The 14726-nt window shown below is 41.6% G+C and overlaps 1 protein-coding gene across 1 annotated transcript; it reads left to right on the forward strand.

Moving 5' to 3' along the window:
• Positions 1–236: 236 nt before the first annotated feature.
• ERH (ERH mRNA splicing and mitosis factor) lies at positions 237–8332 on the forward strand. Its single transcript, XM_055715193.1, has 4 exons — positions 237–390; positions 3998–4085; positions 5228–5348; positions 7838–8332. Exons 1-4 carry the CDS (start codon positions 388–390, stop codon positions 7938–7940), a joined length of 315 nt encoding a protein of 104 aa, XP_055571168.1. The 5' UTR covers positions 237–387; the 3' UTR covers positions 7941–8332.
• Positions 8333–14726: the final 6394 nt, after the last annotated feature.

Below are 14726 nucleotides of genomic sequence, written 5' to 3' on the forward strand. Positions count from 1 at the left end.
GCGCGCTGCCCCCGCCCTCGCTCGCGTGGCCCCTGCACGCTTGCCCGACTTCAAGATGGCGAGCGAAGCCGCTGCCGCCCAGCGCCCCGCGCGGGCCGGAATAGGGAGTAGCGGTTCCCTCATCAAAGATGGCCGCGTAGCGCCTCCCGCGCGCCCCGCCTCCTCCAGCCTGGCGCGCGCCGCCGCTCCCGGCATTCTCAGCGCCAGCCGTGTGGCGCCCGCCCGCTCGGGCCCCGGCCTGGGCTTGCGTGCGCATGCGCGAGCGGCACTCTGGCGCCGCGAGCTCTATGGTCGGCCGTTAGCGCAGCGTTTCCGCCGGGCGCGGGGGTTTGTGGGGGATCGTCGCGCGCCTCTTCTCCGCGGCAGTGCTGAGGAGCGGGAGCTGTGATGGTGAGCGGGCGGGCCGGGGCCGGGGCCGGCGGCTCCTCGTACCCGGCTTGGGTGGCGCGGCGGCGCCTGGGCTGCTCTCCCCTCCCCCTGGGGCAAGAGCGGCTGCCGGCGCTGCTGGCGGGAAGGTGTGGCGGGCAGCGGGAAAGGCCGCGGCCGCCACTCTGGGCCCCGGTGGGCGGCAGCACGTGCTGGTGCGCTAGCGGCTTCGCGAAGTGGCGTCCCGCCGCCGGAGCCCTCCCGGTATAAAGGCCGGTGGCCCTCGGGGAGGGAGGTGGGGAGGAGGCTTCTGGCCCTGGCGCAGAGCAGGCTGCCCCGGAGTTTCAGCCCCTCCTCAGGCCCTTGGGAACGCAGCTCTTCCTCGGCAGCGCTGGCTCGCGAATCGAGCCTGCTTACCTTAAATGGCTGATTTGCGTTAATTGGCTCTGTTTCTGCCCGTGCTGCTTTCTCTGCTCCTCCCCGGTGCTTGGAGGAGGGAAAGGTGGTAGCTTCTGCTTGTGGGCTGTTTGAATGGCACGCTGAAGCACAAAGGCCTACCAGTCACAGTAGTTTTTGCATTCATTTAATAAATTTGAATATCCTGAAACAAGTTGTTGCCCAGCGGTGGAAGGACAGCTTAACTGCATCTGGGTTTGCAGCAAAGCTCTGCATCTGTCTGGCACTTGCTCAAAAACAGCTTCAGCTAGAATGAGCAACTACAAACCCTGTCCCTGTTGTCCAAAGTCAAAGGTGACACTTTAACCACTTTTTTCTAGTTAGCAGAAATAACTAAAACTCATTTAGGTGTGTAAAGTATGCTGCTTGGTTTTGCATCACTGCACATCTTATTCTTACTATACTTCCTCTTTTATTAGGTGGTTTGTTGGTAGGGTTTTTTTTTACTTTGTTGTTTAATAGTCTACAGTTGGAAGCCTCTTTGGGCAGGTGCTGCCTAGCTCCTAAATCCTGCTGGTTTGGCTGTCTGCACTGCCTTAACCATTTTTACAGAGTTGTGCTTTCAGTAATTGGAGCACTTTCTAAAGCACCCTCTAGAAGTTCAAATTCGGATGTAATGTAAGCTATGTGGTATCTCATTCAGTGTCCTGCTTAATAGCAGCCAGTATGACCGTGCTTTTAAAGAAAATGCAAGAAACCCCAACATATGTATCAGAATAATAAGAGTCTGTATTGGGCTCTTTCAGATAACGTGCTCCTAACCCATGAAGGTTTATAGATCTTCCCTTGTTTTGGTTTTCTTTTTCCTAGCAACAAGATTTTACCTGTAGGAAAACATAATAGTTATTAATTACACAGATTTTTTGCCCGGTCACCTAGGCACATATTCAGTAGGACAGGTAGTAGTTGGAGAAAACTTCTCTCAGGCTTCTGAACTTGTCACTTTTTTGAATTATGTGGTAGGAGAGGAGGAGCAATTTTATCAAATCAATCAATTTCCTTTTTTCCCTTAAGGTAAAATAATGGGAAATTCCCAAAGAAATATTTGAGATGTGATACATTAATTCTACAATACGTGTTGTCCCAATGGCATTAATTTTAATAATTTCCAGGCCAGTATCTGATATGGATATCGTGAAGTGTCTGAAGTGATCAACAGTTTAAAGTCATGAGTCCAAATAATTTCTACGGTGAAGTTCTGAAAGAACTGGCTTACATGTCTGGCTGCTGTTTTTTTCTATAATCTGATTATTGAGATAATTTCAGAATGTATACATTCATTTAGCACTCAAAGAATGGGAGGAATAGCCTGGGTATTTATAGGCCAGAAAGCGTAAAATGATTCCCCAGCAAGACATTGAGACACCAAAGACAGAGCTCACCTAATTGTGATACAGTTCCGTAACTCCTGGTCAATTCACTTTTATGTACGCTTTGCTACATTTTGTCAATCAAATAGAGCTTTTTCTTAATACTGAATTTAGTTGAAAGAGAGAAATATGTATATGTAATCAGACACCACAGATTCAGTTTGCAAGACATTCTGAAGCTAAACCAACAGGTTTTTTTTTAGAACACAGTGACAACTGGCCAGTATATCTCGTCTGTTGTTAATAAGAAATCCTTAGTCAAATGCTCATGGGAAGTCAGAGTTGCAAGTGCTGGAACCCAGCCTTGTCATCAGCGACCAGCAAATAAAAACGGTAGTGCTGAGAAAAGTATTTTATAATAAGTTTGGCAGTCATTTGGACTCCCTGGTAAGATGTGCCTGTTCAAGTACAATGCGCTTAGGAACAGCCAGATACCAGCCACCCTTGGGGAATTCCTTTAAAATCTAGCATCCTCTGGTATATGTGAAAGTAGACTTAAATGGTGTAGTCTCTTTTGTATGATATTTGTTACAGGGTGTAGCTCTAACTTCCCCACTTTTTCCATTTCTGATGGGAAAAGTTTTGCTGCTTCTGTTTTTCCATAATTTTCCTCAACTTCTCTGTATCTCCCTCTACCACATTATTTGGAACAGAATTTACAGAACTGAAAACTGTATGCCAGGCATGGGAACGCTTATCAGTCATGGTACAAAAATCTGTACTGTTTTCTTGTATGTTCCTTGTCAATCTTAATATTTGCCATTTTTCTATTCTGTCATTGCATTTGATGAACTCCAAACTGGTATATTCATTGATACGTCCGAAGTGTGGGTCAGGATTTTTCTAGCAGCAGCTGATTAACTGAAGCCCAGTAATATACATGGGTATTTGTTTCCAGTGTGTCTTACTCTGCAGTTGCCACCATGAATATTAACGTTGTACGCTCACCTCATATATTAGCATTGAAAATGTTGGATCCTATTAGCAGCACTGGAAATGGTGTTTTGTTGTGTGCTTGCAAACTTTCTGTGCCATGTAACCTGTTAATTAGATCACAGATTGCATGTACTTAAAAAATCTTGCTTGTTGTTTGCTCAAATTACTTGCTGTAGCCAAGTGAAAAATATTACAGAAATAATGCAAGCCACAGACTGAACAATTATCAAAGCCTTGACTGCAGAAGAACAAGCTTACAGAATCTGACATTTGGAACAGTTATCTGTGCCATAATTACTGTTTCAGTAGAGTCACTGAAGTATGAGAAATCAGTGCATCTGTTTTGCAAGAAATAATCTTGAACACTCAGTGCATATTTGTTGTATAATTCGTGTTCCCTTGACGTTAAATAAATAACTCAAAATAGCTATTACTGTTAAAATCTTTAAGGTGAGACTGACATGAAGTTGTTGGACTCCCTCCTTGCTCTTTAATTTACTAACAGCTTGCATTTGGAATAAAATAAGTAAATGCACTGATGGCGTAGCTTTTATGTATTTTTATTGGTTTGCTTTTGTGTTTAAATAGAAACTGTTATTTCCATGGTATTTTTTTCAACACAGTAGCTGCTTTATTGCTAATTCAAAGTGACGTAAGGATTGGTAGGACTGACTGGAAACAAAAATTATTAACACAGTTTATATGAATAGTAAATGCTGTTGGGAAGATGTCTGTCTCTTTGACTGCTAGTGCAGCATTTTAATATTACTCATCTTTTTAGTGCTTCATTCAAATAATTTAAAAAAAAAAACCACAAAGATTTTGCAAGTAAGCAGTTTTCTTTATGTTTCTTTTGTTTTGTTTTTCAGTCTCACACAATTCTACTTGTCCAGCCTACCAAGAGGCCAGAAGGCAGAACATACGCTGATTATGAATCGGTGAATGAGTGCATGGAAGGTGGGTGCAGATATGGTAGCGAAAACTGTTGTTAAAACCCCATTTTTGACATATTCCCAAGCTTACTCAGTAAGAAATTAAGTTGCTGCTCATGTTTTCCCAAGGTAATAAAAAAAATAAATTCAAAGGTGTCTCATGCTTTTAATTTACTAATGTTGCAGCAAACTGAAAAATAGTTATTGTTTCTAAAACTTCCTTTATATATTGAATGTCTCTTTTTGATTTATTTAGATTGAGCCACATTCACTTCATGAGAGTAGGCAATGTTCTTGGTGGGACCATGCAGCAGCCTTGCCTGAATCCATTTCCTTGCAGGATCAGAGCCTACCTCTCACTAATTTTTGCGCTAGCCATGTAAAGGAAAGATTGCTACTGGAAGTAATATATAAAATAAAAGTATGTGTATTACTTATACATAATTTGCAGCCTTGTGGCATGTGTGCCAGAGAAAAAAGTCCTGCATGACTTTGAGACACATAGTAAGCTTGGAAAGAAGACTGAAATACTGCAGCTGTATGATTTAAATGTGAAAGTTCACTTAACATTAAAAATTCTAATTCCAGGAAGTTTTGCGAGGCAAACAAAAGCCTAATGAAGACCATGCAAAGCCTCTGTGCTCACTTTAACTTTATGTTCTCCTCAAATGCATCCGAATTATATATGAGCTAGCTTAAATAAAACTCATCTAAATTCATACATAGGCTTGGGCTGTCAACTCTTACCTCAGTAGCCCTTAGAATTATCTTTCTTAGGAGATTTGAGTAGCTTTATTTGACACCAGTTCTTCTCTTTCTTAGGTGTTTGTGCAGTAGGAATATATGTTGCAATTGCTGTCCTTAAATTATTGAAGGAATTTCAGGTTTCCATGGGAGCTTACTGCATGGAAAGTTACGTCTTTGACAGAACTAAAACTTTTTCCTTTAGATGATGATAGTGCTTCTTTCCATGCATCTTACCAGATTTTACAATATGACATTTCAATGCAAATAGTTCTGTAGAATCGGAATTACGAAGTTTATGTCTCTGTCTTCATGGTAGTAATTGCTTACCTTTCCAGATATGTGGCTCAATGGCTGGAGAAGTTTCGACAGGTAGAGTTGTTGTTTTTTTAATAGTGCATTGATAATCTTGTTTCTCCGTAGGAGTCTGTAAAATGTATGAAGAGCATCTGAAGAGAATGAATCCCAACAGTCCATCCATTACATATGATATCAGCCAATTGTTTGACTTCATCGATGACTTGGCAGACCTCAGCTGTCTTGTGTAAGTTCAGTTGTACAAGTCCATTTTAGTGACTTGGAGAAGCCGGAAGTCTTCCATGTAAATGCTTACATGTTTTATGTGAGATCCAGTAAGGTTCGGAGTGGTTTTTGCAATAACTGTTTGTAAGGCAGCAGTATTGCTGCTGGTATGCCATGTTGCCCACTCCACTTAACTTCATTGGAATAAAGTAGCTCTGAAGAAAGCTTAGAAACTGACTTGGATTTTAGACACATTGAAGCTCCCAGCATTTCAGATACTGAAGTCCAACAGTTTAATACAGCTATATATTTTAATGCTAGAATCTGTTTACATTGGGGCTGTATCTGCCTCTGTGCAGTTGGTCTAATTCTTAAGGAGGCAGAACGATTACGGAATTTTATTTAGCTGAGGGCTGTACTAATGGTATGGTAGAAGCTGATAGAAGTGCATTGCAGCCAGCTGTTTATTTTGATTAAGATACAGCAGGATGGAAGTTTCTGTAAATCCTAGTTAAGTGGTTGAGGAACAGATCGATCCTCCAGTGAGCCCTAGCTAATTGTTGTAAGTGTTCTTGTGAATAAATTATCTCCAGTTCTCATCTGTATGTTAAAGTTTGGGCAAGCAAAGATGGTCTTGTATACTTTCCATTCTGACTGCACTGTGAAATCAAATGTTAAATTTCACTACTCAGAATATAACTGAACATTGTAACTAAATCAGTTAGTCCATCCCATGAGTACTTTTTGTACCATAAATTACACAAGGAATGGTTTGATACAACAGTGGTATCAACTTTGCAGAAATTCTGTAGGAATACGGGTACAAACCTTATATTCAAATAACAGAAGACACAGTATTTGGCTTTTGAGTCTCAGAATGCCAGAAGCTCTTTTTAAGCCAGTGAGTATCTGGCATGGACATTTCTGCAGCTCTGCTGCTCTGTCTGAAATCCAAGTGCAACTACTTGTGTAGCTGCACAAAGGCTATTGCCTTTGCCAGTTAATTCCAGTTTAAAATAAAAAGCTAGTCAAAAAAACCCTGAGCATCACATGACTTTCCTTTGCATTCTGATTTACATACAGAATCTGTGTTACTGATAGTGACTTATTACAAATGCCATTTACCAAAGTTTTCAGTGGAATAAGTGAAACAGGATTACAGTGCCTGCTGAGTTACTTTGTCCCTAGACATTCTGCCATGTTTGATCTTCAGGTGTCGTGCTGGACTGATGCAGTTTGCAAGATACTTTGGTTTAGTTTATCTAACAGACTGAAGCTAGCTACTTGCTTTAGGAAGCAGCACCTGTTTTCTAGTACAGTCTTGTGCCTGCCTTTATTAGGCTTGTAAACCCTGCGTCGTGCCAAATTCTCCTTCAGCTTATAGTTTTCCACCAGATGGCACACATAGCACGTAGTGTACCAGATCTGTCTTGTGTTCACAGAGATTCCTGAGGTACTTGCTCTCTGGTCTTGCAGCATAGTATTATGAATCAATTGGGGCATGAGCAGAAATCCTGAAACTAACATTTCTTATGCTGCACCAGAACTACTACTGTATCAATATAAACCAAAACTCTTTCTGTGGCCTTGAACCAGTCATGCTGGGATTTAAATAATGAGGCTTTCTTAGAAATAGCTTGCTTAGGGTTTTTTCCTTAGGTAAGAACCGTAAATTGTTGTGGATTGAGTTAACTGGATTTTTACTTAGCTTCTTACCAATGACAATCTCACCTTTCTTATCTGATGAGAAATACGTGTACAAAGATTTAAAGACTGACCAGGACTTCCATTAATTCTTGAAGCATGCACTGAAAGTGCCATCTTAAATCAAAAAAGCACTCAAATTTTAATAACTAAGGGGAAAAGGAGGGCATGAATCTACACCGATAACTTCATGCAATTTGCTTTCATTTGTCAGTCTAATTCTGCTTCAGTTGAACAGTATCTTGAGTAACTGAGTTCTTTGGCCCTGGAAAGAAATCTTGCTAGTGGACTACTTTTATCAGCTAGCCCTGAATAGCAAGGAAAATTGAGTCTGTGGGTTCTTGTTTTCAGTTTGCTTTTTATGAAGTGTCCTTGTTTGTTAGATGTAAGCTCACCTTCACTGCCAGCTGGCAAGAATACTTTGTCATCCATCTATGATTGTCCCTTAGCTCCTGGAAAATTGTGCTTTTATTCATTTTCTAAAAATTCCAGACAGAAGTGGAACACTTACATAAACACTTGCTTGAAGTAGTGTTGAAAAAGTGTTCGGCTCATTAAGACAAATCAGATTAGTTCCAACAGGAAACATTCTTCTTCATTCTGAGCTCCAGAATATTGAGGTCCTCCATTTGTTGTCTGAATTAAAATGCAAACACACTGATCTGGACATTCAGTAGTCCTTGGAGCATCTGGTTTTATTTCAGGTTCTTACTGCTGGGTAACTGCTTCTCAGGGAACAGGATAAATCTGTAAACACACTACAGGACAGAGTAATATTACCTTAATTTTTTTTTTTCCCCTTTCTAGTTACCGTGCTGATACTCAGACGTACCAACCGTACAATAAAGACTGGATAAAGGAGAAGATCTATGTCCTCCTCCGCAGGCAGGCCCAGCAAGCAAGCAAATAATGGAGACACCATCATCACATGGGTTTGGGGGAGGGCTTGGACAACAGGTGTGTACAGAGTGTAGTAGTGAACGTTTTGTATTATAGTCATCCTGTTGCCATCTTGTTAAACTCTTTAGTCAGGCCTGAATGTATTGTTAGCGGTGGAAGGATTTTGTTGGATTTGACTTTTTTTCAGTGTAAATGGAGAAGAAAGCGAAACATCTTCAGCAGAGTTTTAATTTGGTTTTTTTCTTCTGGTTAGCTGATGGTCCTACCTTATTTGAACCCCGGGGGCTGTTCACATTGTACTTTGCCACATTCACTGTATGTGCCCTCCAGTGGGGTATCCAACATTCAGTTATGACCTTGAGACTGTCTTAATGGGGAATAAAAAACTACCCTTTAGTTAAACTTGAGTGCTGAATTTTGTGGGTTTTGCCAAACAACAAATTAAATCATCTTGCCTGTTTGTCAAGGAACAGCTTGGAAGGTTACGAGGACTGAACCAACAGTTGTTTGCAATGTTACAGCACGGCTCAAGCTCTGGCCTGCCAAGTTAACTTCTCTGACCTAGTCTTGAGTACTGTCTTTCCTGGGGATCTTTGGGAAACAGCAACCCTCTTGCACTCTAAACTTGATCTTTCTACAAGGCAGGGTTCAGGTAAGTGTCTCTGCTCTGAGATAGGTGATAGGTAGGAGCAGGCTGAATGTATCACAGACCCTGTGAATCAGTCTACTTCCAGCCTTCCCCCGAGAAGGGAATAGTCATCAAAACTATTTGCGCTGCCTATCTGCCCCAAACTGCATTTTCTCTTTACAAAGGCTAAGGATGTGCCTGTTTGCACATGCTGTAAAGTTGTATCTGCCCCTGGGTACCTTGCACACTGATTTGTAATTCTGCTGTTCTGAAAAAGGTTGTTTTCAAGGACATAGTAGACCAAAAAATAACAGCAGGTAGAAAAGCTAGGCTGGCTTGATACTTTGTGCCTTGGTGTTAGTCCAGAGTTCACCTACTATAAGTATGGATTTGAGTCTTGGACTGTGCAGGTATACTCAACCAGGACCAGTTCCAGGATTAACAGAGGAATTCTCTCCAGTGCACTTAACTTACTAATGCACATCAATAGTTTCTGATGCACCTCACAGCAAATGGATTGGCTTGAAAGAATCTGAGGTCAAATTGTCTGTCTATAGTAAAGCTTTAATGAAAATAGCTTCACTTAAGTGATAAGTAATAGAGTCTGAAGAATTAGAATCAAATTACTGAAGACTTAGAATTTCTTAGAAAGGTATTGGGAGAGAGTGTTAAAATTTTTTTTCTCAACACAAATACGAACTATTTCGTTCGGCTAGGAGATTAGACCTACTAGCTCTACAGTTCTAGTGACCAGGAATCAGTTCAATCTGCTAACATCAAAACATGCTTCCTTTATTATAAAGTGATACTCAAAACATAGTAGGTCAGAAGTACATTAATCCACCTAAGGTTATTTAAATCTGCAAATACTTCTGTATGGAAGTTTTATATCCAAATGCAGCTTGACACAGCAAGTAAAATTTGTAAAATTCATTATTATCCCGTATAACAACATTCAGTTTTTATATAAACAATGTTATTTAAACAGCTTGTATAGCAAGTAGTAAAATAACATTCTTTCCTAACATGTTTGAAGTTAACTTCTGGCAAATGTTTACCATTTTTTGGATAAAAATTGCAGTATTCTCATGATGGATCATTCAGGGTGCTAAGTAGGATGCAGTTTTTCAGTCTTTACATGAAGCCAAATAACCATCCCTTCTCACTTCCCATCACATTGCAAATAGGGATTTAATATTTTCCTCATTCTCTGAGCTCGTTTTCATTTTAAGAAAAAACAGCAATGTGGGCTCTTTCCTTATTGTGAAGAGGGCAAGGAGTATGCTGAATCTGTATTAATCAGGAACTTGGAACATAACACAGCTTTTTCTTCAAAGATAACCTAAAGTTTGGTCTGATAAAGATAAATACTTTCCTCTTGGTTTTGGCTCTAGTACAGTAACTGTGCAAAGTAAGACCAGTAAAGAAGTACAAAATAGTTTCTCGTACTAGAGCAAAAAAATGGGAAGAAGGCACTTTAAAGCATGTGATAATAAACATTTCTTCTTTATGAAAGGGACTTTGTGAAGGTAAATATTTTGGAAAGTAGGAGGTAAACAAGCTTTAAGGTTAATGCACCTCTGTCATCATCTCAGTAATTGAAGTTTTCACGGAATTAGCAAATGCAAGTAGATATTCCTTTTATACCTCTGGAGCCTAGACAGCCTTCCACCATGGTCTGTAGTACACGTTAAGAGAAGGGACTTGGGCATCATTCCTCTTTTCCCCATTGTCACCCAGGTAGAAGTCTTTTTTTTTTTTTTTTCCCTCCCCCTGAAATAAGCTACTAGTTAAAACTGGTGCATAGTTCTTGAGCTGCTGTTCTCCATACTCCTTTAGACTTGCCTTTTACTTGATCAACTATTCACAAAACAACAGATTTGTTGCTCAACTGGGCAGCTGACCAAATACACTGGAAGGAAAAAAAATAAATGCTGCAGCATCTACCTGATGCACAACTGGTTAGAAAGAAGAATCTGGAAAGCTGTCTCCGACTAACCACCACCTTCAGAAATACAGTAAAGAGGGTTACGTGCACTTTGAAACCTGTAATGTGCTAGTAGACTGGCACTCTAGTGATGTAGTCTGTTGTAGCAGGCCAGGTGAAAAACTACTCCAGTTTGCTCCCTCACTCCTTTCCAGTGAAGGATGGTAACAGAGTTTAGGACTTCCTCCAGTCGCACCTGTCCTTATAGGCCTAAGGCAGCGTTTCTGCTGAGAGGTATCAAGCATTTGCAGAAATTCAGCTGCCTTAAAAGCGAGGTTGGCCAGCAGCATTTTGCAATGAAAGCCATGAAAAAGTGACATAATTGCAGGATGTATGTTAGGAAAGAATCTGTCATCCCGTGCATGCTTTGCCTGTGGCAGATTGGTGCCTCTTGAATAAAAGAGAGATACAAGTAGCAGTGCTGGTCATGCCTGGTACAGTGTACAAGTAAATGATAAAATAAATTATATTGTCTGTTTCTACAGGAGTATTATAAAACAGGTATGGTATTATAAAAACAGGGGTAAAGAATGGAGTCCAGAGACCTAGTATTTCCACACTTGGAAACACTTGATTGGTTTTTTTGGTTTTTTTTTTAAAAGCAAGTCCATTAAGCAAGCCTAGCCTCAGTCCAGGGACATGCGTGAGCCCTCATCCACTTGCCAGGGGTACAGAGCAACTGAGGTGCTGGCCTGACTTCTCCTTGGCTTGTGGAGGCACGAGCCATGCTGCGTCTTTTCTAATCGCAGAATACACAAGTCCTCGCACAGTCTCTGGACTGCCTGCTGCTAATTTCAGGTTGAGGCATGGCCAGAACGTACAACTCATTTATTGACATGGCTATTCACTAAGTAAATAGTAAGGTGAAGTTTTGTGATGTGGCGGGAGCTGATCTAACAGTTCATTGCTGTTGAAAGGCATAATCATAGAACGGTTTGGGTGCATGCAACCTGTGAAAGAGACACTGGGTGCTGTGAGGAAGGGGAGAGCCAGACTGCCAGTCGGTACCAACAAGCAGAGTAGATCATCACTTTAAAGAAAAAATAATCGTATCTGAGATGCTGAGAACAAAGTCAAGCATGGTAGATGCTGTTGCAGAAAACAGTAGCTAAATTGTCATTTATATATGTAAGGACCAGTTTATCTACCATTGCATGCTCCTGCCAGTCTGTAACGCACTGAGGCAGGGGGGAACCCCAGTAGGATTAGAGCGAGTGTATTTGACACCACAGTAATAAACAGGATCACTCTTTTAGAGGAATCCCACTTTGCAGTCTCCTTCCATATGCTGAAGGGGGATTGTGAAAAGCAAAACTGAGTTTGTATTCCTGCTATGAAGGTGAAATAAGCTAGGTTATTAAAATACCAGTCTGCAGTTTCTTTCATCATCACATTCTTTTAAAATAGACTGAAATCACGACATCCATAACAATACATCATAAGCACAGCAGGACAGTAGCATCCCCATCGTTACATCAGTCTGTTCTCATGCTTAACACCACTGTCACGTACAGTGGAGGAAAGAAAAGAATAGTAGTAGCCAAGAATACCTTGTTACCTTTGTTAGTAGCTAATGTATGCGCTTTAGAAAAACTTGTTTACAGCAAGAGGAGACTTAACCAGTTATAGTATTTTTTAGGTTAGAAGAACCACTAGATTTTTCACTTCCATTAGAAAGAGGTAAGAAAGTTGGAGAGTTATTGGTTGTGATCTCATTACCATATGCCAAGCAATGCGCTAGTTCGTGATGCACTGAAAGCGAAGATGCTTCTTAAGACACTTTACTCTGAGAGGGAGGAAGAGAATGCTCCAGCTACTTTGCTTTAGAGTAAATGAACAGTTATATAAATTTGCAATTCACACTGAATAATGACCTGATTGTACTTAAACTCAGCTATATTAGAAACTCAATCCATCAGGAAAGCTAACAAACAGAAAAATGAAGAGTAGCTGGATTACAAGTACAAAGTAATTTCAAGCTCCTGTTTTTCAGCTGCTATGAGACTGTTAAGTGTCTCCTAGACCCTAGAGAGCATTAAAACAAAAAAATTATAAATCCTCTGTCTTACCATCATCATAAGTTCGGGTGGAGTGGGGGGTGGGGGAGCATAATTTAGCAATTCCTCAGCAGGAGATGGGTTATGGCTGAGGCTAGTAACCGAGTCTGAGATTTTCAGCCTCACTGAGCATCTGAGCCACTCACCTTACAGGTATCCACTTTCCCTTGAGGTCTAGGAGTGCCGACTTCAGTATTTGTCTCAAGATAAAAGGATAAATAAGTTGTACTAGCTATACATAAACCACAAGAGTAAATCTGTTGAAATAGAACGTTGTCTTAGAGCTCTGCCATATTTGTCAGTACTCTCAGGTTTTCTACACTGAGTGTCTTGCCTGCTGTAAGGTTACTTGGTGTTGACTGAATATAACATACCATTCACTGAAACAGCAGGGGAATGAATTTGCCACTGAAATGCATCAAGCGGAGATGTTTGGTTTTGCGTGGTACAAGGCAGCATTCTATTCTGACCCATAATAAATGCTTCATCTTCACTAGGATGTGTCCAAAAAGGATTAAAATTGAGGTAGACCTATCTGGATTTGTTACAGGAAAACATCAGATTCTAGCAATTCGTTTTCTCAATGCTGTAATCTGAGCTATGGCTGTATGAACAGTTTATCTGGATGAGATTTGGGTATAGCTGCAATTTATAGATTTTATTCCTACTATTTGTGCTGAGTGTGCGTATGACACGCAAGTAAAGCTTGCACGCTGCTTATCCCAGCTCAGTGCCATCCCTGGTGAAGCATTAGCAAGGGTTTTGTTAACAAATCTGTGCACACCATAGTCAGTCTGGTGCTGTAAGCCCTGCAGTGTCTCCACAGTCCTTCCAGCTAAGACGGCTGGCATGCACTGCTGCCTGAGCCTCAGCCATCGCATGGGACATGCACACAGCTTCTGGAACTCTGCGCAGCTGCTGCAAGCCTTGTGTTTGTGCCGTGTAAGTCAACAAGACCTGGAGAAGAGAAAAATTTGGCTGTGTCTGGATTCTACCACCAGCTAAATGTGACACTTGTACAGCCCAGATCTCTAACGCACCAGTGCTTCCATCTAGCACGTTGAATTGCTGTTCAGACAGCTGCTCCATTGACTGTGCAGGAAACAGCCTCCAAAGTTCGAATGATGACGTCCTTAGTTACCTAGGGGATTTGGTTTCACATACTCCCAACACAAACCCGTTGCCCTGAGAGGGTGGGGAACACCCATCCTTCGAGATGTGCAAGACTGACTGGATACAGCACCGAGCAACCTGATCTGGTTAGTCCTGCTCCGAGCAGGGTTTGGCTACGTGACTTCTGGAGCTTTCTTCCAACCTAAATTATCCACCATTCTATTGAACTCACTACTGGAATATCCCATATCATGAAAAAGAGGAAACCTAAGCTTTGAATCTCTACTCTGACCAATGTCATGCAAGCATTTGAACCCTGTGTTCCCCAGGCCTTGTAAGACAGTGCTGCAAATGGATATTGCTGCAAATAGGACAGGCTGTCAAGTGCTTGGGAGTGGGTTTGTGCAACACAGCAGTAGTCTTCACGAGGCTACAGAAAGCGCAGCTAGCCCCCATTGACAAAGACAGGGTCCAGAACAGTCAGATTTGATCTTGTTCTGATGCTCTCTTTGTATGGATGAAGGTGCACATGGGACACTGAGAATAATGCCTTGTCATAGAGATTTAGTCCTGAGAGGTCACCAGACCTGCCACCCAGATGCAGCCCCCTGCACTGCCCCTTTCCATCCTTCAACAGGTTAAAAAAAAATATCTGTTTAAGAGATAAAAGAGATAAAAAGTGATGTACTAATAGGGAAAGCTCAAGGACACTGCAAAGGGCCAGGGGAAGGTAAGAAACAGGCCATGCATGACAATGGAGAGACAAGCAATCACACCTGTGCCCCTGCCTCCACCCCATCCGCTAATCCCACCGGGAGGCAAAGACATCCTAATGCAGCATCCAGCAATGTACTTGCAGGGGAAAGAGGAAAATCAATGCCACTAGGACTAGAAGTAGACCTTGCTCCACATTTCATTTTCACTTATGCCTACTCAGGTTCTGAGCAGGAAGGAAGCGTGTGTGGGGAAGAGAGGCGTCTTTTCTCTCTTAATACATTAACTTGATCTTTG

This window comes from Falco cherrug, chromosome 7 (genome assembly GCF_023634085.1).
Source record: "Falco cherrug isolate bFalChe1 chromosome 7, bFalChe1.pri, whole genome shotgun sequence".
In the NCBI taxonomy this organism is placed as follows: Eukaryota; Metazoa; Chordata; class Aves; order Falconiformes; family Falconidae; genus Falco; species Falco cherrug.